Source organism: Rousettus aegyptiacus, unplaced genomic scaffold, assembly GCF_014176215.1.
Source record: "Rousettus aegyptiacus isolate mRouAeg1 unplaced genomic scaffold, mRouAeg1.p scaffold_m13_p_5, whole genome shotgun sequence".
Lineage (NCBI taxonomy): Eukaryota > Metazoa > Chordata > Mammalia > Chiroptera > Pteropodidae > Rousettus > Rousettus aegyptiacus.
Window position 1 is genome coordinate 14,390,074 of NW_023416308.1, and position 22,132 is coordinate 14,412,205.

The 22,132-nt window shown below is 54.3% G+C and overlaps 1 long non-coding RNA gene and 5 gene segments (V, D, J or C); 1 reads left to right on the forward strand and 5 right to left on the reverse strand.

Moving 5' to 3' along the window:
* Nucleotides 1-354: 354 nt before the first annotated feature.
* On the reverse strand, nt 355-2,236 carry LOC107506333 (the record flags this gene model as incomplete). The annotated part of the segment is given in 2 exon segments: nt 355-726; nt 2,098-2,236. Coding segments are annotated over 2 exon segments (459 nt in total), but the record flags the coding sequence as incomplete, so codon positions are not given.
* A 2,354-nt stretch (nt 2,237-4,590) lies between these two features.
* On the reverse strand, nt 4,591-8,122 carry LOC107506338. The segment is given in 3 exon segments: nt 4,591-5,040; nt 6,441-6,575; nt 8,071-8,122. Coding segments are annotated over 3 exon segments (507 nt in total).
* An 862-nt stretch (nt 8,123-8,984) lies between these two features.
* The window catches only part of LOC107509302, a 419,333-nt gene continuing 406,185 nt past the window's right edge, over nt 8,985-22,132 (reverse strand). Inside the window, 2 exon segments of the V gene segment in view lie at nt 8,985-9,434; nt 10,805-10,842. Of these exon segments, the coding sequence occupies nt 9,115-9,434; nt 10,805-10,842 (358 nt within the window).
* Nucleotides 12,689-15,410, forward strand: LOC118602773. The gene is made up of 3 exons (XR_004950751.1): nt 12,689-12,800; nt 13,805-13,806; nt 14,103-15,410. It is a non-coding gene; the product is annotated as an uncharacterized LOC118602773 (long non-coding RNA).
* LOC107506678 overlaps nt 16,529-22,132 on the reverse strand; it is a 322,997-nt gene continuing 317,393 nt past the window's right edge. The window contains 2 exon segments of the V gene segment in view: nt 16,529-17,015; nt 18,411-18,448. Of these exon segments, the coding sequence occupies nt 16,696-17,015; nt 18,411-18,448 (358 nt within the window).
* The window catches only part of LOC107507566, a gene marked incomplete in the record, with an annotated part of 398,083 nt that continues 396,227 nt past the window's right edge, over nt 20,277-22,132 (reverse strand). Inside the window, 1 exon segment of the V gene segment in view lies at nt 20,277-20,713. Within this exon segment, the coding sequence occupies nt 20,392-20,713 (322 nt within the window).

Sequence of the window (22,132 nt, forward strand, 5' to 3'; positions counted from 1 at the left end):
GGGACCAAGAGGAATGGGCCTTAGGGGTCGACAGGGTCCACAGACAACAGTGAAATTAGGGAAAGTGCCTACTTGGACAGTCTTGTGTCATGTTATCTGGATCTCCTGTTCTGGAATATTCTCTGGGTGATTCAGGATGAGAGTGAAACTCCTCCTCAGGGTCACAGGGCGACCTCTTCCACTGGCTCCTTTTCCACAGGGCCAGGAGGGTTGTAAAGCCAGAAATGGTGGAGTCAGGACATAAATTCATAAACCAAGAATGAGCAAACCACGATGTCTGATTGACAATGAGCACATTTTATTGAGAGAAGATGGGGTGCAGGGACGAGGCTGACTGAGGGTTGGGAGGGGGATCCTCCTGGGTGTCCTTCTGCTCCAGCCCCTCTGTGGTGGGGGGCGGAAGGTCCTAAGAACACTGCGAGGGGGCGAGCGTCTTCTCCACGGTGCTCCCCTCGTGCGTGACCAGGCAGCTGTAGCTGCTCTTAGATTTCCAGCTGTCAGGCGTCAGGCTCAGGTAGCTGCTGGCCGCGTACTTGTTGTTGCTCTGTTTCGAGGGCTTGGTGGTCTCCACGCCCTGGGTGACGGGGCTGCCGTCTGCCTTCCAGGCCACCGTCACAGCGCCGGGGTAGAAGTCATTGATGAGACACACCAGTGTGGCCTTGTTGGCGCTGAGCTCCTCAGAGGAGGGCGGGAACAGAGTGACCGAGGGCCCAGCCTTGGGCTGACCTGTGGGTGGAGGAGAGGCAGGAGGTCAGAGGTCTGGTCAGCACTGTGGGAGCTGCTGACCTGAGTCCTGATGTGGGTCCAGCTCCCCCAGGTCCAGGCTGAGGGCCCTAGTCTGCCCATCGCTCCACTTTGCTCAGGTCTGGGATGAGAGGTGACAGTCACCTCCTGATGGAGAATCTCAGTGCCTGACTCTTGGCAGCTCTGGTCCCTTCTTGGCCCCCCGTTTCTCCCTCAGTGTCACAGTCCTCCTGACCCACCACGGCACCTCTGCTGCCCTGGTACTGGCTGGCCTCACCTTGACCCTGCATCTTTCCTGAGGGTTCTGTCTTTCCTTGGTTCTGTCAGTCCCAAATCTGCCTCTGGTCCCTCTCCCCATGTCCTCAAAACAGGGCATCAGTCTGTCCTAACCTTAGACTCTCCTCCCAGTTCCCCTGACACTATCGTTGCACACACAATCCATTCCCCATCACCACACTCCAGGGCTGTCAACACCGGGGCTGAATTCCAGGGTGTCTTTGAGGGTGTCCCTCGGAGGTGGTATCCTGGTCTGAGTCTGGGTTGTATGTTCCCTAAAGCTTTTCCTGTACCCATGATTTACCTAGGGGACTCCCTTTGTTCTAGGGTATCTATGTGCCTGTCAAGGCCTGTCCTTGTCACCTGTCCCAGCAGAGGTCCACAGCAAGAGAATGTGTTCTGAGAAATCTCTTGCAGCTGCGTTAGGCGTGGGACAACTTCCAGGGCCTGAATCTCCTGACAACATTCTGTCTTAGGCTCTTCCCTATCTTAGAGCATGGCATAAACCCAGCTGCGGACATCACCATGGAATTCCTCCCTCTGTCCTCACCCACTTGCCTTGCTTCCTCTTCCTACTCTCCATTCCCCAACATAAAGTCCCTCTCACTATTGCTGCAATAACTCCAACCTATCACCCAGAAAGGACAGAGCCCAAGAGTGACACACACGTCCAGTCCAGCAGATCTCAGCCTGAGTCTCTTATCCCCTGGCCTTGGTACAGTAGCCAGAGCCCCCGACTCCCACAGTCTACGGCCCCTGCATTCTCCCAGGACCCAGGACTTAGAGACCATGAGGCACTGGGACATCCTAGAGCCCAGAGGTGAACGTCCCTGGAGAAGGAGCCTCTGGTTACAATACAGAGCGGCAGGAGAAGTCCCAGATTACTCCTATCCTGTCCCCACCAGCAGCCTCAGAAGCAAAGCAAGGTACAGGATGCAGAGATGGGCAGACAAAACAGGTGAAGGTACGAAAGGCCAGAGCCAGTCACACCCCGGTCCTAGACTGGACGACAGAGACAGGAAAATCGACCCAAACCTCAGTGTGGATCGCTGGAAGGAGGGGAAAGGAGAGACTCACCTGAGACGGTCAGCTGGGTCCCTCCGCCGAACACAATACACAGTGACACAGCCTCGTACAGAAACCTCTGTTCACCCCCTTCAGCCCCTGCCCAGGCCCACCTGCAGCTGCACTGGAGGCCCAAAGTCCAGCCTCCTTGTCACGGGTGGCGATCGGGCAGGTGGCTGGGTAAGAAGTGGTGGCCCTGAGGAAGGAAATTGTGTACCATGGAGTTTTAGGATTTTACATGTCCTTGGTCACGGAATGACATTGGAGACAATGTGCTGATATGGAATAAGAGTTTTCACCTAATTTTATTCTTAGGTAGGATCTGTTCCATGGCCCAGCCCACGTCATGCTGTCAAGGTGGAATTGATGTCTATGTCCTCTTAACCACAGAGAGGGTGGTGTGGGGATCCCTTTGCACACCTGGGAATCGCGAGGGATCTTGGAAGGCACAACGTTCCCAGCAGAAGAGATGGACTAGGGTTACAGGGTGAGGACGGGAAGCGCGGGTGGTAGAAGAATCGCTTGTCCTTGAGGACCCAGATCCTCCTGCACCGTACTTAGCTCCAGTGTCTCTGCAGCCTGGGTAGACTGAAGATGCAGTGGGATGGTCACTACTCGGTCCCCCTTTTGTCCCTCGTGTTGGCATCTGGGCGCATGGACTGAATTCCAGCAGGAATGCCCCAGTCACGGCCCTGCAAAGATAGGGAGGCGATCGCTCCTCCCAGCACCTCCTCTTAGGAGCTCCCGGTGTGTGTTTATTGTCCTCTTGCCATTCTTCTGAATCACACATGTCCTAGTTCATTACTGTCGGTAGGACAGGGTTGAGCCCACATCCCGTGACATACATTGTACCCGTGGACTGAACCTGCATGCCGTGTGTGGGGCCCCAACACCCCAAACCTCAGCCTGCATTCCGGTCTCTCCACGTCCTCTGCAGAGCTCGCACAAGAGACACAGTAGCCTGGATCCTTCTCTCTGTGACACAGTGTCATGGTCTGTAAGCAAAACAAGGTAGAGGATGCTGCCTGCTGTTCCTGGCCAGACTCCTGCCGCAAACCACCTCGGGTCGCCTGGCATGTCCCTGCCCTTTCAGTCATCAGTGGTCACACCAGGACACTGAAAACCTGGGGACTGCAAAGACTGGTTATTGTTTCTCTGTGTGGCTGGAGCCAGCCGGCTGAGATCGAACAGCACCTGAAAGAGGGGGGTGAAGCCCGAGGAAAAAAGAGAAGACAGAAAAGATCTTTCCGGGAGGGCATGCAGTCAGAGCTGCAGCTCTGAGTGTATTTAGCATAGCCTTTTTATGCGATTTTGAGTACCATAATCGATCACCACGTTACCATAGCAAAGCACACCATACATATCTAAAACAATGCTTGTCAATTCCATAAGATCCTACACGTTCTTGTTTCCGTGGTAGTATAACATTCCATTACCTTAAAAGGTGACTTTATGAGGCTTATCAAGGTGATCAGTGTTTTAAACTCATCGGCCATACCATGGCTTTTAGCTACGTGACTTCTTCAGTGCCCCACAATGGCTTCTCAAAACGGCTCCCGACAGTGTGTTCGAACTGGGTCTCTACCTCTGTACCTCCTACATCACTTCTTCTAAAGTCCCCCAAAGAAGTGCCCAACAAGGCCATGTTTGTGAGGGTTGTGTTGAGCTTATGTTCATGTGCATTTGGACCTCTTTGTGTGTGTGTGATAGCACAGCTTTTACTTATAAGAAGGTGAATCAGTTTACAGGCCAGTCTCATTCTAGAATTTTAGTCTCATTCCTAGAATCTGATGCTTGATTTTCACATGCATTTCCTGGTCAGGTCACCTGAGACTAAGCGATCATTCAGTGTCATGGTGGAGTCAGTGGAGGCTGGCCCATAGGGTGATGAGACAGCTGACAGGACTTGTCACCCAGGGAACCTGAACACAGCTGGGAGCCCTGTGAGACGCATGTGGTAGGAGGGTCCCCGAGGATGAGTATGGAGTGAATAACTGGGGTCCAGGGACTGAGGGTCCTGTACTTTGTGTGACAGTGAGGGCCTGAAGGACGGGGCACAGGGCCATGTCCCTGGTGAGGTCGGAGAAGGGGAGTCCTAAGAGAGGAGGGAGGCTCTAGAGTGTGTGGGTCGGGATTTCCCGAAATGCTAGGAAGCCACGGAAAACATACGAATGAAAAGATGGAGGAGGAATCCAGGGGAGGGAGCTTCGGCTCTCTCCTGGGGGCCATGAGGACGAAGGGGAGTGGGCCTCAGGGTGAACATGGTCCACACAAGAACAGTGAGATAGAGAAGGTGTGAACATGGGCTATCCGGGGTCGTGCAGCCAGGATCTTAGTTCTGGAATATTTTCTACGTGATTCTGTGTGATAGTGAAAGACTACCTCAGGGAAAAGTGGAGAAACAGAGTGGATTTTTTTCCATGGGAAAAGGAGGGTTGTGTCACCTGGGGATGGGGGAGATCAGGGCAAAAAAGTATAAGCCAAGAATGAGCAGAGAGCAGGATGTCTGATTGACAATGAGCACATTTTATTGAGGGCTGACGGGGTGCAGGGACGAGGCCGAGTGAGGATTGGGAGGTGGATACTCCCAGGTGTCCTTCTGCTCCAGCCCCTCTGTGGTGGGGGACAGAGTGTCCTAAGAACACTGCGAGGGGGCGAGCGTCTTCTCCACGGTGCTCCCCTCGTGCGTGACCAGGCAGCTGTAGCTGCTCTTAGATTTCCAGCTTTCAGGCGTCAGGCTCAGGTAGCTGCTGGCCGCGTACTTGTTGTTGCTCTGTTTCGAGGGCTTGGTGGTCTCCACGCCCTGGGTGACAGTGCTGCCGTCTGCCTTCCAGGCCACCGTCACAGCGCCGGGGTAGAAGTCATTGATGAGACACACCAGTGTGGCCTTGTTGGCGCTGAGCTCCTCAGAGGAGGGCGGGAAGAGAGTGACCGAGGGCCCAGCCTTGGGCTGACCTGTGGGTGGGGAGGGGCAGGAGGTCAGAGGTCTGGTCAGCACTGTGGGAGCTGCTGACCTGAGTCCTGATGTGGGTCCAGCTCCCCCAGGTCCAGGCTGAGGGCCCCAGTCTGCCCATCGCTCCACTTTGCTCATGTCTGGGATGAGAGGTGACAGTCACCTCCTGATGGAGAATCTCAGTGCCTGACTCTTGGCAGCTCTGGTCCCTTCTTGGCCCCCCGTTTCTCCCTCAGTGTCACAGTCCTCCTGACCCACCACGGCACATCTGCTGCCCTGGTACTGGCTGGCCTCACCTTGACCCTGCATCTTTCCTGAGGGTTCTGTCTGTCCTTGGTTCTGTCAGTCCCAAATCTGCCTCTGGTACCTCTCCCCATGTCCTCAAAACAGGGCATCTGTCTGTCCTAGCCTTAGACACTCCTCCCTCTTGGGAAGGGAGTTTCTGGCTAGAGTCCCCCTGACACTATCGTTGCTGCCCGCGATCCATCCCCATCTCCGCAGTCCAGGGCTGTCAACACCGGGGCTGAATTCCAGGGTGTCTTTGAGGGTGTCCCTCAGAGGTGGTGTCCTGGTCTGAGTCTGGGTTGTATGTTCCCTGAAGCTTTTCCTGTACCCATGATTTACCTAGGGGACTCCCTTTGTCCTAGGGTATCTGCGTGCCTGTCAAGGCCTGTCCTTGTCACCTGTCCCAGCAGAGGTCCACAGCAAGAGGATGTGTTCTGAGAATTCTCTTGCAGCGGCGTTAGGCGTGGGGAAACTTCCAGGGCCTGAATCTCCTGACAACATTCTGTCTAAGGGTCGTCTTCCCTATCTTAGAGCATGGCATAAACCCAGCTGCGGACATCACCATGGAATTCCTCCCTCTGTCCTCACCCACTTGCCTTGCTTCCTCTTCCTACTCTCCATTCCCCAACATAAAGTCCCTCTCACTATTGCTGCAATAACTCCAACCTATCACCCAGAAAGGACAAAGCCCAAGAGTGACACACACATGTCCAGTCCAGCAGATCTCAGCCTGAGTCTCTCATCCCCTGGCCTTGGTACAGTAGCCAGAGGCCCCAGTCCCACAGTCTACAACCCTGCATTCTCCCGGGACCCCAGAACTTGGAGACCCTGAGGCAGTGGGACATCCTAGAGCCCAGAGGTTAAAGTCCCTGGAGAAAGAGCTTCTCGTCACAATACGGAGTAGCAGGAGAAGTCCCTGATTTTCTCCTATCCTGTTCCCACTAGGAGCCTCAGAAGCAAAGCAGGGTACAGGAAGCAGAGATGGGCAGACAAAACAGGTGAAGGTACGAAAGGCCAGAGCCAGTCACACCCCGGTCCTAGACTGGACGACAGAGACAGGAAAAGTGACCCAAACCTCAGTGTGGATTGCTGGAAGGGAGGGAAAGGGGAGACTCACCTGAGACGGTCAGCTGGGTCCCTCCGCCGAACACAATACACAGTGACACAGCCTCGTACAGAAACCTCTTTTCACCCCCTTCAGCCCCTGCCCAGGCCCACCTGCAGCTGCACTGGAGGCCCAAAGTCCAGCCTCCTTGTCACGGGTGGCGATCGGGCAGGTGGCTGGGTAAGAAGTGGTGGCCCTGAGGAAGGAATTTGTGTACCATGGAGTTTTAGGATTTTACATGTCCTTGGTCACGGAATGACATTGGAGACAATGTACTGATATGGAATAAGAGTTTTCACCTAATTTTATTCTTAGGTAGGATCTGTTCCATGGCCCAGCCCACGTCATGCTGTCAAGGTGGAACTGACGTCTATGTCCTCTTAACCACAGAGATGGTGGTGTGGGGATCCCTTTGCAGACCTGGGAATCATGAGGGATCTTGGAAGGCACGACGTTCCCAGCAGAAGAGATGGACTAGGGTTACAGGGTGAGGACGGGAAGCGCGGGTGGTAGAAGAATCGCTTGTCCTTGAGCAGGTGGTAGAAGAATCGCTTGTCCTTGAGCAGGTGGTAGAAGAATCGCTTGTCCTTGAGGACCCAGATCCTCCTGCACCGTACTTAGCTCCAGTGTCTCTGCAGCCTGGGTAGACTGAAGATGCAGTGGGATGGTCACTACTCGGTCCCCCTTTTGTCCCTCGTGTTGGCATCTGGGCGCATGGACTGAATTCCAGCAGGAATGCCCCAGTCACGGCCCTGCAAAGATAGGGAGGCGATCGCTCCTCCCAGCGCCTCCTCTTAGGAGCTCCCGGTGTGTGTTTATTGTCCTCTTGCCATTCTTCTGAATCACACATGTCCTAGTTCATTACTGTCGGTAGGACAGGGTTGAGCCCACATCCCGTGACATACATTGTACCCGTGGACTGAACCTGCATGCCGTGTGTGGGGCCCCAACACCCCAAACCTCAGCCTGCATTCCGGTCTCTCCACGTTCTCTGCAGAGCTCGCACAAGAGACACAGTAGCCTGGATCCTTCTCTCTGTGACATAGTGTCATGGTCTGTAAGCAAAACAAGGTAGAGGATGCTGCCTGCTGTTCCTGGCCAGACTCCTGCCGCAAACCACCTCGGGTCGCCTGGCATGATCCTGCCCTTTCAGTCGTCAGTGGTCACACCAGGACACTGAGAACCTGGGGACCGCATTGTTTCTGTGTGTTGCCGGAGCCAGCCGGCTGAGATCGAACAGCACCTGAAAGAGGGGGGTGAAGCCTGAGGAAAAAAGAGAGGACAGAAAAGATCTTTCCGGGAGGGCATGCAGTCAGAGCTGCAGCTCTGAGTGTATTTAGCATAGCCTTTTTATGCGATTTTGAGTACCATAATCGATCACCACGTTACCATAGCAAAGCACACCATACATATCTAAAACAATGCTTGTCAATTCCATAAGATCCTACACGTTCTTGTTTCCGTGGTAGTATAACATTCCATGACCTTAAAAGGTGACTTTATGAGGCTTATCAAGGTGACCATTGTTTTAAACTCATCGGCCATACCATGGCTTTTAGCTACGTGAGTTCTTCAGTGCCTCATAATGGCTTCTCAAAACGGCTCCCAACAGTGTGTTCGATCTGAGTCTCTACCTCTGTACCTCCTACACCAGTTCTTCTAAAGTCCCCCAAAGAAGTCCCCAACAAGGCCATGTTTGTGAGGGTTGTGTTGAGCTTATGTTCATGTGCATTTGGACCTCTTTGTGTGGGTGTGATAGCACAGCTTTTACTTATAAGAAGGTGAATCAGTTTACAGGCCAGTCTCATTCTAGAATTTTAGTCTCATTCCTAGAATCTGATGCTTGATTTTCACATGCATTTCCTGGTCAGGTCACCTGAGACTAAGCGATCATTCAGTGTCATGGTGGAGTCAGTGGAGGCTGGCCCATAGGGTGATGAGACAGCTGACAGGACTTGTCACCCAGGGAACCTGAACACAGCTGGGAGCCCTGTGAGACGCATGTGGTAGGAGGGTCCCCGAGGATGAGTATGGAGTGAATAACTGGGGTCCAGGGACTGAGGGTCCTGTACTTTGTGTGACAGTGAGGGCCTGAAGGACGGGGCACAGGGCCATGTCCCTGGTGAGGATGGAGAAGGGGAGTCCTAAGAGAGGAGGGAGGCTCTAGAGTGTGTGGGTCGGGATTTCCCGAAATGCTAGGAAGCCACAGAAAACATACGAATGAAAAGATGGAGGAGGAATCCAGGGGAGGGAGCTTCGGCTCTCTTCTGGGGGCCATGAGGACGAAGGGGAGTGGGCCTCAGGGTGAACATGGTCCACACAAGAACAGTGAGATAGAGAAGGTGTGAACATGGGCTATCCGGGGTCGTGCAGCCAGGATCTTAGTTCTGGAATATTTTCTACGTGATTCTGTGTGATAGTGAAGTACAACCTCAGGGAAAAGTGGGGAAACAGACAGTGGATTTTTTTCCATGGGAAAAGGAGGGATGTGTCACCTGGGGATGGGGGAGATCAGGGCAAAAAAGTATAAGCCAAGAATGAGCAGAGAGCAGGATGTCTGATTGACAATGAGCACATTTTATTGAGGGCTGACGGGGTGCAGGGACGAGGCTGACTGAGGATTGGGAGGGGGATCCTCCCAGGTGTCCTTCTGCTCCAGCCCCTCTGTGGTGGGGGACAGAGTGTCCTAAGAACACTGCGAGGGGGCGAGTGTCTTCTCCACGGTGCTCCCCTCGTGCGTGACCAGGCAGCTGTAGCTGCTCTTAGATTTCCAGCTTTCGGGCGTCAGGCTCAGGTAGCTGCTGGCCGCGTACTTGTTGTTGCTCTGTTTCGAGGGCTTGGTGGTCTCCACGCCCTGGGTGACGGTGCTGCCGTCTGCCTTCCAGGCCACCGTCACAGCGCCGGGGTAGAAGTCATTGATGAGACACACCAGTGTGGCCTTGTTGGCGCTGAGCTCCTCAGAGGAGGGCGGGAAGAGAGTGACCGAGGGCCCGGCCTTGGGCTGACCTGTGGGTGGGGAGGGGCAGGAGGTCAGAGGTCTGGTCTGCACTGTGGGAGCTGCTGACCTGAGTCCTGATGTGGGTCCAGCTCCCCCAGGTCCAGGCTGAGGGCCCCAGTCTGCCCATCGCTCCACTTTGCTCATGTCTGGGATGAGAGGTGACAGTCACCTCCTGATGGAGAATCTCAGTGCCTGACTCTTGGCAGCTCTGGTCCCTTCTTGGCCCCCCGTTTCTCCCTCAGTGTCACAGTCCTCCTGACCCACCACCGCACCTCTGCTGTCCTGGTACTGGCTGGCCTCACCTTGACCCTGTATCTTTCCTGAGGACTCTGTCTGTCCTTGGTTCTGTCGATCCCAAATCTGCCTCTGGTCCCTCTCCCCATGTCCTCAAAACAGGGCATCTGTCTGTCCTAGCCTTAGACTCTCCTCCCAGTCCCCCTGACACTATCGTTGCACACACAATCCATTCCCCATCACCACACTCCAGGGCTGTCAACACCGGGGCTGAATTCCAGGGTGTCTTTGAGGGTGTCCCTTGGAGGTGGTGTCCTGGTCTGAGTCTGGGTTGTGTGTTTCCTAAAGCTTTTCCTGTACCCATGATTTACCTAGGGGACTCCCTTTGTCCTAGGGTATCTGCGTGCCTGTCAAGGCCTGTCCTTGTCCCTGTCCCAGCAGAGGTCCACAGAAAGAGGATGTGTTCTGAGAATTCTCTTGCAGCGGCGTTAGGCGTGGGGCAACTTCCGGGGCCTGAATCTCTTGACAACATCCTGTCTTAGGCTCTTCCCTATCTTAGAGCATGGCATAAACCCAGCTGCAGACATCACCATGGAATTCCTCCCTCTGTCCTCACCCACTTGCCTTGCTTCCTCCTCCTACTCTCCATTCCCCAACATAAAGTCCCTCTCACTATTGCTGCAATAACTCCAACCTATCACCCAGAAAGGACAAAGCCCAAGAGTGACACACACATGTCCAGTCCAGCAGATCTCAGCCTGAGTCTCTCATCCCCTGGCCTTGGTACAGTAGCCAGAGCCCCCGACTCCCACAGTCTACGGCCCCTGCATTCTCCCAGGACCCCAGGACTTAGAGACCATGAGGCACTGGGACATCCTAGAGCCCAGAGGTGGACGTCCCTGGAGAAGGAGCCTCTGGTTACAATACAGAGCGGCAGGAGAAGTCCCAGATTACTCCTATCCTGTCCCCACCAGCAGCCTCAGAAGCAAAGCAGGGTACAGGATGCAGAGATGGGCAGACAAAACAGGTGAAGGTCGGAAGCCCAGAGCCATTCAGGCCCGGGGCCTATTCTAGACTGCAAGAAGAGGAAAAACGACCCAAACTCAGTGTGGATCGCCGGAAGGGAGGGAAAGGGGAGACTCACCTGAGACGGTCAGCTGGGTCCCTCCGCCGAACACATAACACAGTGACACAGCCTCGTACAGAAACCTCTTTTCACCCCCTACACCCCCTGCCCAGGCCCACCTGCAGCTGCACTGGAGGCCCAAAGTCCAGCCTCCTTGTCACGGGTGGTGATCGGGCAGATGGCTGGGTACAATGTGGTGACATCTGTGAATGGAATTTCAGTCGTCATTGTGAAATGATGACTAGGGTTGTTGAATCACACTGAAGTTGGTGCAGGGATTCCTATTGTGAATGGGGATTGTTTTGGAATGTCGGATGCTACCACTTCCTCGGGAGAGGAGGCGGAGTAGATTCATGGAGTGGTCAATGCAAGTGTGGCTGGGAGAAGAATGACGTTCACCCTCCGGACCCTGACCCAGATGCACGGTCCTGACCGCCAGCTCTCTGCCGTTGGCCTCGCCAGCCTGCAGGAAAAGTGGAAAGGTCACTCTTTGGTCCCCCTTGTGAGGCCAGTGGTGGCGCCGGCCTGTGTGCGGGGGCTGAGGAGAGCTGCATGGCACAGTCAGGGCCCCGGGCATGGGCAGATGTGCTCACTGCCCCCAGCTCCTTATTTTATGAGTGTTCTGAGTGTGAGTGTCTGGGGTCCTCTAACACTCCTTTGGATTTACATGCGTCCCGGGTGAAGATGAACCTAGTCGCAGTGCACCTACCACTTGCAACATACAACGATGTCCTTGACTGAACCTGCGTGCTGTGAGCAGGGCCAGGAAACCCAGTGCCTCAGCCTGCGGCCAGACATTTTTGTCACCCGCGGAGCTCACGCACAGGACACGCAGGCCTGGTATCCTTGTTTCTCTGACACAGCGTCATGCTCAGCAGGCTTTGTCGTCTCTGTTTCTGTTTCTGCTGAGACTCCCTGCCGCCAACTTCCTCAGTCTCTACTTGGACCAGAATGTTCCTGCCCTTTCACTTGTCACCGGTTGTCCCTGGAAGCTGGCATGACAGGGACCCCTCTATGACACATATGGTAGGGAGGTGTCCACGTGGGATACGGAGGGTTGACCAGAGCCCAGGGACTGAGGACCCTGTAGTTTCCGTGACAGTGAGGGCCTGAAAGGGGCAGATGGCTGTGTCCCAGGTGAAGTAAGACCCTCAGGGAGACCCTAAGGAAGGAGAAATGCTCTAGATTAAATGGAGGGATTGCCAGAAAGGCTAGGAAGCTGTGGAAGGAATGCGACTGGAAGGACTGAGGAATCCAGGGAAGGGAGCTCAGGCTCTCCCCTGGATATGTGGGGTCCACGCAGCGTGTGGTCTCTGGGGTGGGCAGAGTCCACACAATAACAGCAAGGTTAGGGAAGGTGCCTACGCAAGCTGTCCTGGGTCCGCCTGCTTGACAACTGGCTCTGAAACATTCTATGGACTGTTCTGGGAGGGAGTGAAATTTCCCTTAGTGTAACAGACCAACATTTCCACTGTCCTTTGCCACAGCGACTGAAAATTCTGTCACCTGGGGATCGTTGAAATCAGGATAAAAGTTCATAAATCAAGAATGAGCAAACATGATGTCTGATTGAGAATGAGCACATTTTATTGAGAGCTGATGGGGTGCAGAGACGAGGCCGACTAAGGATTGGGAGGGGGATCCCCCGGGCGTCCTTCTGCTCCAGCCCCCGTGAGGGGAGTGCGGAGGGTCCTAGGAACACTGCGAGGGGGCGAGCGTCTTCTCCACGGTGCTCCCCTCGTGCGTGACCAGGCAGCTGTAGCTGCTCTTAGATTTCCAGCTTTCAGGCGTCAGGCTCAGGTAGCTGCTGGCCGCGTACTTGTTGTTGCTCTGTTTCGAGGGCTTGGTGGTCTCCACGCCCTGGGTGACGGGGCTGCCGTCTGCCTTCCAGGCCACCGTCACAGAGCCGGGGTAGAAGTCATTGATGAGACACACCAGTGTGGCCTTGTTGGCGCTGAGCTCCTCAGAGGAGGGCGGGAACAGAGTGACCGAGGGCCCAGCCTTGGGCTGACCTGTGGGGTGAGCGAGGGGGAGGAGGTGAGGAGGATGTCTTCCTCCCTGGGATCTGTTGACCTCAGTCTGGAAGGTTTTTCTGAAGACTCTAGTCTTAGGTTAAGATCCCCTGTTTAGGACCTTTTGTTCTGAGTGTCTGTTCAAAGGAAGGCTTGTGTAGTGGTTTCCCATAGCAGTATTTCTCTTCTGAGAAACTCTTTCTGGATACCTTCTGTTACTGTCCTGATAACCTCGTGGATCCTGGCCCTTATCACAGATTTCTGAGTCTCACTGTCCTGGTCCTTCAACCAACCTCCTGACACTCAGCCTGAGTTTGTTTTCAATGTGTGCCTGTCTGTCCCAGAGCGGATCATCTGAGCTTTGTTCCCTACTGTTGGGGGATTCCGATTATGTAGCTGAGCCGATACTTCTTTTCTGGATGCCTTTGGGCCTTTGCTCTAAGGCCTGTTCTGACCCAAATCTATTTCTCCCGGAGCCTCACATGGGGTTCTGCCCATTATGATCAGAGTTGTCTGCCTGTCCGTGGTTCTCTGACTCCACAGTTTTGTCTTTTTTCTCTCTGGTCTTATAGCCACATCATTAGAGATTTCATGCTGTGGGGTTGACCTTCATTATAGAAGGGAGTATTTTCTGCACAGACCCTGGCATCCTTCACCCCTGTTTTCTGATGACCCTTGTGCGGCTTCCTAGGTTCTGACACCTTACCCCTTCACTCTGTCCTCCCTTCTGCCGGGTTCCTTGAGTCTAGACTGGCTGAGCACTCCACACGGCCACCGTCCAGAAGCCCGTGGGAGTTCCTCCACCCCTTCTCCATTTTTGGGCCTGCATCTTGAATGCCAAGTCCCGGGGAACTCTCTGAACCTATGTGCAGTGTGTCTCCAACTCAGTCCCTAGGGCTCTGGGTGCTTTGAGGTCTCTATGTGGTCATACCTTCAATACTCCTAGTTCCCTCTACTCCTTGAGTTGGGGCTCCCTAAGAACCCCAAGACAAAGCTGGTCGAACAGGAGTCCAAATTGGTGGACAGAACTGAGTAGGTCAGAAATCAGCATGTCCCAAGCAGACAGATAGAAGAGGCTCCTGTTCACCCTGTCCATCTTTCTGCCTCAGGTGTCTGAGGCGAGCAATGGAGCCAAGCAGCACAGTAAGAGCAGGGAGGGGAAGAGGTCAGGGCACCCAGCCTGGGGTCCCGGCTGAAAGCTTGGCCAAGGGCTGAAGAAGACACAGAAAAAGTGCAATCACAGCAGAAAATTACCCAAAGCTCTGGGAGAACAGGCAAGGAGGGGGAAGAGGAGACTCACCTAGGACGGTCAGCTGGGTCCCTCCGCCGAACACCCAACACTGTGACACAGTCTCATACAAAAACCCCTCTCCGGGAGGCCCAGCCCCACCCACAGCCCCCTGTGTGCAGCTGTGATGGAGGAAGTCGGGGCCACCGCCCCAGGCTGGCATCTGCTCTGCAAGGTGACACTGAAGCCCCAACCTAAATCCCGCCGCCATGGTGGACCAGGACAGGTGACTCCACGTGCTCGGTAGTACGGTCCCTGGAAACCCAGACTCCCACAAGTAGCTGTTGTTCTGAATTTTGTAAACTGCTCGACAAAAGGGAAGAGTCTCCATTTCTTCTTTTCCATGAGGGAATGAAACACACCGTGGGGTGGAGAAGGAGCAGCTCCGGACACTCCCTTCAGGCACGAGGTGCAGCCCGCACAGGGCGAGTCGGGGAGGAGACAAATATCGCCAGGTACCATTGCTTCCTGTTGAATACTGCGCATGAGAGGCAGTGGACATCACATGGATGGCTGTAGCCGAGCATCCTGGGAAGCGGTCTTGCTGAGAGGTCGCAGCTGGACCTCGTTTGTTCTTCCTAGGGCCACGTCCCAGGGAGACCAGAAGGAGACAGAAGCATTTGGTTGCATCCCGGGGCCCGAGGACTGCATCGTGACCCTACCTGGCAAGAAAGAGGTTCGAATATGTCCAAGCAGGCCTACAGCAGCATGCTCACCAATGCCGATTTTATTCTTTCATTCACATATACACAAAGTTAAAATCCACAAAGGAACAACAGCACCGCAAAGTTAACTAAAGAAATCCACTAGATGTTTATGTACCTCTGAAGAGAGCATGAGGAACTATTCCTTGATGTGAAGGATCTATGGATCCTTTCCATTTGTTCTTAGCGATAGGCAGGTATTTTTTGTCTCCCTATATTTCCAGGATACAGATGAAATAGTAAAGACGAGAAGATAGAATACATGAAATTTGGTTCAGAACATTGTGCCGTGGGTGGGTCGGCATCATCGGCGAATTGAAGTTTGGGCACCAGTCGGTGGGAACAGCGGGTTATTATTTTCATTGTGTCTGCTTCTTTTGTGTTTTCATATCTTTGTAATAAAAATTGTAAAAGCATTAAGAGGCGTTAGTTTCCAGGGTTTTCAGCTCACGGTGGCTGAATTCTGTCCTACCCTCAGGGCCCGTGAGATGGCGGAGATCTTGCGGGGTCCCCTGGGTGCTGGGTCTCAGCTCTCAGTTCTGGGAAATGGGGTCAGGCAGGTCCTGTGGGACACTAGGGCATGGACACCCTTCCCCTTCCTGGGCTTGCGTAGAGGAGATGTGGCTGGGATCAAGCTCAGAGGCGGACCCTTTGTGGCTGCAGGGCTCCTTCTTCGAGGGCCGTGTCCTCGGGCTGTCCTGGCTGTGCAGCAGGTCTATGCAAGGCTGCGCCATGTCCCACCCAGGAGGCATAGGGCACTGACGACGGCCAGGCCGGCCATGCCCGCACCCCTGCAAGGTTGACCTCAACTGCATCAGGCCCTGTGAGAAAGTGTCTCTGACACCAGCTGCAATTGTACCCTAGGCTTGTCCACAGAGAGTGAGAGGTCACTGTGGCCGTGGCCAATAGGCCTGGAGACACAGAGTGCTCAGAGATCCTAAACTTTCCGAGGCCAGGGGACACATTCGTGCAGCCCTATCTTGTCTGTCCTGTTCTTCCTCTATTCCTGACTTCCAGTTGGCATACCCTTCTTAGAAAATCGCTGGGCACACATTCTGGGTCCAGGACGGTGACCATTCTCATTTATCGTGTTCTCTTGGGTCCCTCCTCATGCCGGCTGATTTCACCTGCTCCATTAGGAAAGCGACCATAAAAAGGTCTCTCTGGTCCTATTTCAAAAGATGAGACTGTTCCTGATGGGGCGCTAACACTCTGATGAGGCCACTTTGAGCCTGACCCTGACCCTGGCCCATCGGAGCATAAACTCGGCTTCATTATGCCTCAGCCTGACACTCTATTCCCAGCAGCAGTGACCAGGAGCACCACTGTCTTAAAGAGTGTTGCAGGACTCACTGAGTTCGTCTGGGCATGGAAACGATGGGAAATTGTTAAGCTATATGGTATGAAAGTGTTTCTCTGCTGCAGGACTTGTCGGTGTCTTTACTCAGTTAACATGCATTGTCAAAGTTTGAGAAAAGTACTTAGAAGATGCATCGTTCAGCGCCCCGGGATCACTCTCCCTTGACCCTTCTTTTACGCTGCATCCCTTCTTCCCAAAACCAAGGGAAATTTTGGCTCATGGCTCCCAAAACTATTCAGATATCTGCTGTTCCCTATGGAACTTCATATACGTGGGTGAAGAGAGGCATGGGATTTCATGGAGGGTACCACTGCCCTTGGATCAGTGTGACCTCTTACACCAGACAGGTGATCAGACACACAATGCACATGAGAAATGTCAGATGATAAATGATTAGATCTTTATTGAAGTGAAGAAAACATGAGGAGGATGTTAGACTTGCCCAGTGTGAGCCATTCTGAGCAGAGGTCTCAGGGGTCCAGTGGAGATCTGGGGGAAGAGGTGTCTGGCTGAGGACGTCCCCTGAGAGGGGGAGACAGAAGGTCCTAAGAACACTGCGAGGGGGCGAGTGTCTTCTCCACGGTGCTCCCCTCGTGCGTGACCAGGCAGCTGTAGCTGCTCTTAGATTTCCAGCTTTCAGGCGTCAGGCTCAGGTAGCTGCTGGCCGCATACTTGTTGTTGCTCTGTTTCAAGGGCTTGGTGGTCTCCACACCCTGGGTGACGGAGCTGCCGTCTGCCTTCCAGGCCACCGTCACAGCGCCGGGGTAGAAGTCATTGATGAGACACACCAGTGTGGCCTTGTTGGCGCTGAGCTCCTCAGAGGAGGGCGGGAACAGAGTGACCGAGGGCCCGGCCTTGGGTTGACCTGTGGGTGGGGGAGGGGAAGGAGGTCAGAGGTCTGGTCTCCACTGTGGGAGCTGCCCACCTCTGTCCAGATGTGGGTATAGGTCCCCCAGGTCCTGGGCGTGGGCTCCAGGATGTTCGTAGCTCTACTTTGCTCATGTACTGGATGGGAGGTGACAGTACCTCCTTTGGACAACCTCAGTGCCGGACTCTTCGCACCTCTGAGCTGCGCTTGGCCCCTCGTTTCTCCCTCAAGCCCACAGTAGTCCTGACCCACCACTGCACCTCTGATGCCTTGGTACTGACTGGCCTCACCTTGACCCTGCATCTTTCCTGAGGACTCTGTCTGTCCTGGGGCATCTGTCGGTCCCAGATCTGCCTACTTTCCCTCTCCCCAGAATCCTCAAAACGGGGCACCTGTCTGGCCTTGCCTTAGACTCTCCTCCCTTTCAGGACAAAAGACACTCGCTCACAGCCCCCCTGACACCATGGCTCCATCTCCCAATTCCCTCCCCACAACCACGCTCCAGGGCTGTGAGCACCTGGCCCGAATTCCAGGGTGACTACGCGAGTCGCCCTGGGTGGTGACTGTCCTGGACTGAGACTATTTTCTGAAGCCTTCCCTGATCCTGTGATTTATCCTGGGGGCATCTGTCTGTCCTACGATATCAGTGTGCCTGTCAAGGCCTTTACTCATCACCTGTCTCGAAAAAGGTCCCCAAACAAGATTAGTTCTGAGAGCACTCTCACAGCCATGATAGGTATGAAACAACATCTGAGGCCTGAGCATCCCGACATCTGTCCTGTCTGAGGGGTCTTGCCTGTCTTGAGCACGAGTCAAAACCCAGCACCTTGTTGTCATCTCATGGGAATTCTTCTCTCCATATCAGTCCACCTTGCCTTGGTTCTTTCTCATCCTCTCCATGACCCCTACACAAAGTTCTTCTCACTCTCCCTGCATTAGCTCCAAAGTACCACCCAAAACGGCCAGAGCCCAAGAGTTACACACACACATGTCCAATTCAGCAGATCTCAGCCTGCTTCCCACATCCCCTGGCCTTGGTGCAGCAGCCAGAGCCACCCACTCCCACGGTCCTACGGTCCCTCCATTCTCCCGGGACCTCAGGGCTCAGGGCAGCCAAAGATCCTAGAGTCCAGAGGTGAAGTCCCCTGGAGAGGGAGCTCCAGGTTTCAGTGAGGAATGGCGGGAGGGGTTCTTGGGATTCTTCTATCCTGTCCCCGCCAGAGGCTTCAGACACAAAACAGGGTAGAGGATGCAGAGACGGGCAGACGAACAGGTGAAGGTACAGAAGGCCAGAGCCATTCAGACCCCAGTCCAAGACTCGATGGCAAGGAGAGGAAAATCGACCCAAACTTCAGTGTGGACCCCAGGAAGGAGGCAAAGGGGGAGACTCACCTGAGACGGTCAGCTGGGTCCCTCCGCCGAACACAGCACACAGTGACACAGCCTCGATCACAAACCTCTTTTCACCCGCTTCAGCCCCTGCCCAGGCCCAGCTGCAGCTGCACTGGAGGCCCAAAGTCCAGCCTCCTTGTCACGGGTGGTGATCGGGCAGATGGCTGGGTAAGAAGTGGTGCCTCTGAGGAAGGAATTGCAATGTCATGGCGCTTGAGGGTTTTCCTTGTTTTTGGTCATGGGATGACATTGCAGACAATGTGTGATATTGAAGAAGAATTTTCACCTAATTTCATGCTTACGTAGGATGTGTTCCTTGTCTCTGCCCGATTCTTGCTGTCGGTGTGAAATCGGTGACTTGGTTTTCTTAACCACACATATGATGGTGTGGAGATCCCTTTGTAGCCCTGGGACTCATGGGAGGTCCTGGAATACAGCACATCCTCAGCAGAGGAGACGGAGCAGTATTCCGGGGTGGGGACGGGAGCGCAGGTGCGGGGAGCATCACCTTTGCCTCAGACCCAGACCATTCCACACCATCTATGCTCCAGTGTTTCCGTTTGGCCGGGACAGAGTGAAGGTGCAGTGGGACGGTCACTGTTGGGTCCCCATTCAGTGTGTCATGTCGGCATCTGCCTCATTCCCTGGGCGCATTGATGAACTCCGGCTGGGATGCCTCAGTCACGGCCCTACTGGATAAGGAAGCCATCACTACTCCAGCATCTCTTTTCTATGAGCTTCCTCTGTGTGTCTGTTGTGCCCTTGTATTTCTTCTGAATCACACATGTCCCGGTTCACTAGTGTCGCCTGGACTGGAATGTCCCTGCCCTTTCACTTGTCAGGGGTCACAGCCGGACACTCAGAACCCTGGACTGCGATGACTGGGGGTTCCTTGTTCGTGTCCTTCCTGAGTCCCCACCTCAGTACTCTCTTCCCCAGGTCTTTCAGAAGCTCTCAGACAAACGATCTTCAGGGCCATGTATTGGAAAAAACACTGTTCTTTGGATCATTTGTAAGTGTACTTTTAAGTGCATTTGTACGTGTGCGTGTGTGTGCGTGTGTGTGCATGCATGTGTGTCTCATAGCACAGCTTTTCTTGTAAGAAGGTGACTCAATTTACAGGCAAGTCCCATTGTAGGATTCTAGTCCCATTCCTAGAATCAGATGCTTGATTTTCACACTCATTTCCCGGGCAGATCACCTGGGAATACGCGGTCGTTCAGTGTCATGGTGCAGTCAGTGGAGGCTGGCCCATAGGGTGACGAGACAGCTGACAGGACCTGTCTCCCAGGAGACTTGAACACGCCTGGGAGCCCTGTGAGACGCGTGTGGTAGGAGGGTCCCCGAGGATGAGTATGGAGTGAATGAGTGGGGTCCAGGGATGAGGGTCCTGTACTTTGTGTGACAGAGATGCCTGAAGGACTGGGCACGGGGCCATGTCCCTGGTGATAGGAGAAAGGGAGTCCTAAGAGAGGAGGGAGGCTCTAGAGTGTGGGAATGGGCATTTCCCCAAATTCTATGAAGCCAGTGGAAGCCACGTGAATGTCAACTGACGAATCAAGTGAGGGCGCTTTGGCTCTCTCTCGAGGGCTGTGGGGACCAAAGTGAGTGGGTATTGAAGGTGGACACGGACCAAGAAAAGTGTGAAAAAGAGAAGGCGTGAACACGGGCTCTTCCGATGGGTGCTACGATGATCCCCTGTTCTGGAACTTTCTCTGGGCTATTTCATGTGAAACTCACCCTCATGGAAACATGGAGACACCTTCCCCTGACTGCTTTCCGGCAACAGCAGGAGGGTCGTGTCACCCGGGGATGGTGGAGATCAGGAGAAAATGCAAGAGCCAAGAATGAGCAGAGAGCAGGATGTCTGATAGACATTGAGCACTTTTTATTGAGGGTGATGGGGTGCAGGATTGGGAAAGGGATCCTTCTCCCGGGTGTCCTTCTACTCCAACCCCTCTGTGGGGGTAGGCGGAAGGTCCTAAGAACACTGCGAGGGGGCGAGCGTCTTCTCCACGGTGCTCCCCTCGTGCGTGACCAGGCAGCTGTAGCTGCTCTTAGATTTCCAGCTTTCAGGCGTCAGGCTCAGGTAGCTGCTGGCCGCGTACTTGTTGTTGCTCTGTTTCGAGGGCTTGGTGGTCTCCACGCCCTGGGTGACGGGGCTGCCGTCTGCCTTCCAGGCCACCGTCACAGCGCCGGGGTAGAAGTCATTGATGAGACACACCAGTGTGGCCTTGTTGGCGCTGAGCTCCTCAGAGGAGGGCGGGAACAGAGTGACCGAGGGCCCGGCCTTGGGCTGACCTGCGGGGCGGCGGACGGGAAGGGGTTCAGAGGTCTGGTCTCCGCTGTGGGAGATGCCGACCTCAGTCCTTTTGCGGTACAACTCCCTTTTCTTTAAGGCGTGGGCCCCATTCTGCCCAATGCTCTACCTTGCTCGTGTTCGAGATTGGAGGTGACAGTCACCTCCTGTTGGAGAAACTAAGTGCCTGACTCTTGGATGCTCTGGGCATCTCGTTTCTCCCTCAGGTTCACAGTCCTCCTGACCAACTGCAGCAGCTCTGGTATCCAGATACTGGCTGGCCTCACCTTGACAATGCATCTTTCCTGAGGACTCTGTCTGCCTGGGGCATCTGTCGGTCCCAGATCTGCGTACTCTACCTTTCCAAGTGTCCTCAAAACAGGGCATCTGTCTGTATTGGCCTTAGACTCACCTCCCTTTCAGGAAGGGAGATACTGGCTCACTGCCCCCAGGGTCACCATCTTTACAGCCCCCGATCCATTCCCCACAACCACACTCCAGGGCTGTCAACACTGGGGCTCAATCCACAGTGTCATCGAGGGGGTCCCTGGGAGGTGGCCGTTTTCGTCTTATTCTGTGCAGTCTGTTCGCTGAAGTCTTTCCTGTACCTATGATTTCTCTTACTGGAATTCCTATGTCCTAGAACATGTGTGTGCCTGTTAAGGCCTGTCCTTGTCACCGTCTCGAAAAAGGTCCTCAGAACGAGTTCTGTTCTGTTCAGAGTATTGTCTTACCGTGGTGACAGATTTGGGGCAACCTCTGGGGCCTGAGTCTCCTGACATCTGTCCTGTCTAAGATGTCTTCCCTGTCTTGGAGCATGGGCAAAAACGCAGCGCCCCGCGATCATCTCATCAGAATTCCTCCCTCAATCTGCATCCACCTTGCCTTGCTGGCTCCTCATCCTTTCCGGTCCCCAATATGAAGTTCCTCTCACTACTGTAGCACAGACTCCAACCACCCCCCAGAAAGGACAGAGCCCATGAGTGACACACACATGTCCAGTCCAGCAGATACCAGCCTGAGTCTCACATCCCTTGGCCTTGGTACAGTAGCCAGAGCCCCCGACTCCCACAGTCTACGGCCCCTGCATTCTCCCAGGACCCCAGGACTTAGAGACCATGAGGCACTGGGACATCCTAGAGCCCAGAGGTGAACGTCCCTGGAGAAGGAGCCTCTGGTTACAATACAGAGTGGCAGGAGAAGTCCCAGATTTTCTCCTATCCTGTCCCCACCAGCAGCCTCAGAAGCAAAGCAGGGTACAGGATGCAGAGATGGGCAGACAAAACAGGTGAAGGTCGGAAGCCCAGAGCCATTCAGGCCTGGGTCCTAGTCTAGACGGCAAAGAGAGGAAAAACGACCCAAACTCAGTGTGGATCGCTGGAAGGGAGGGAAAGGGGAGACTCACCTGAGACGGTCAGCTGGT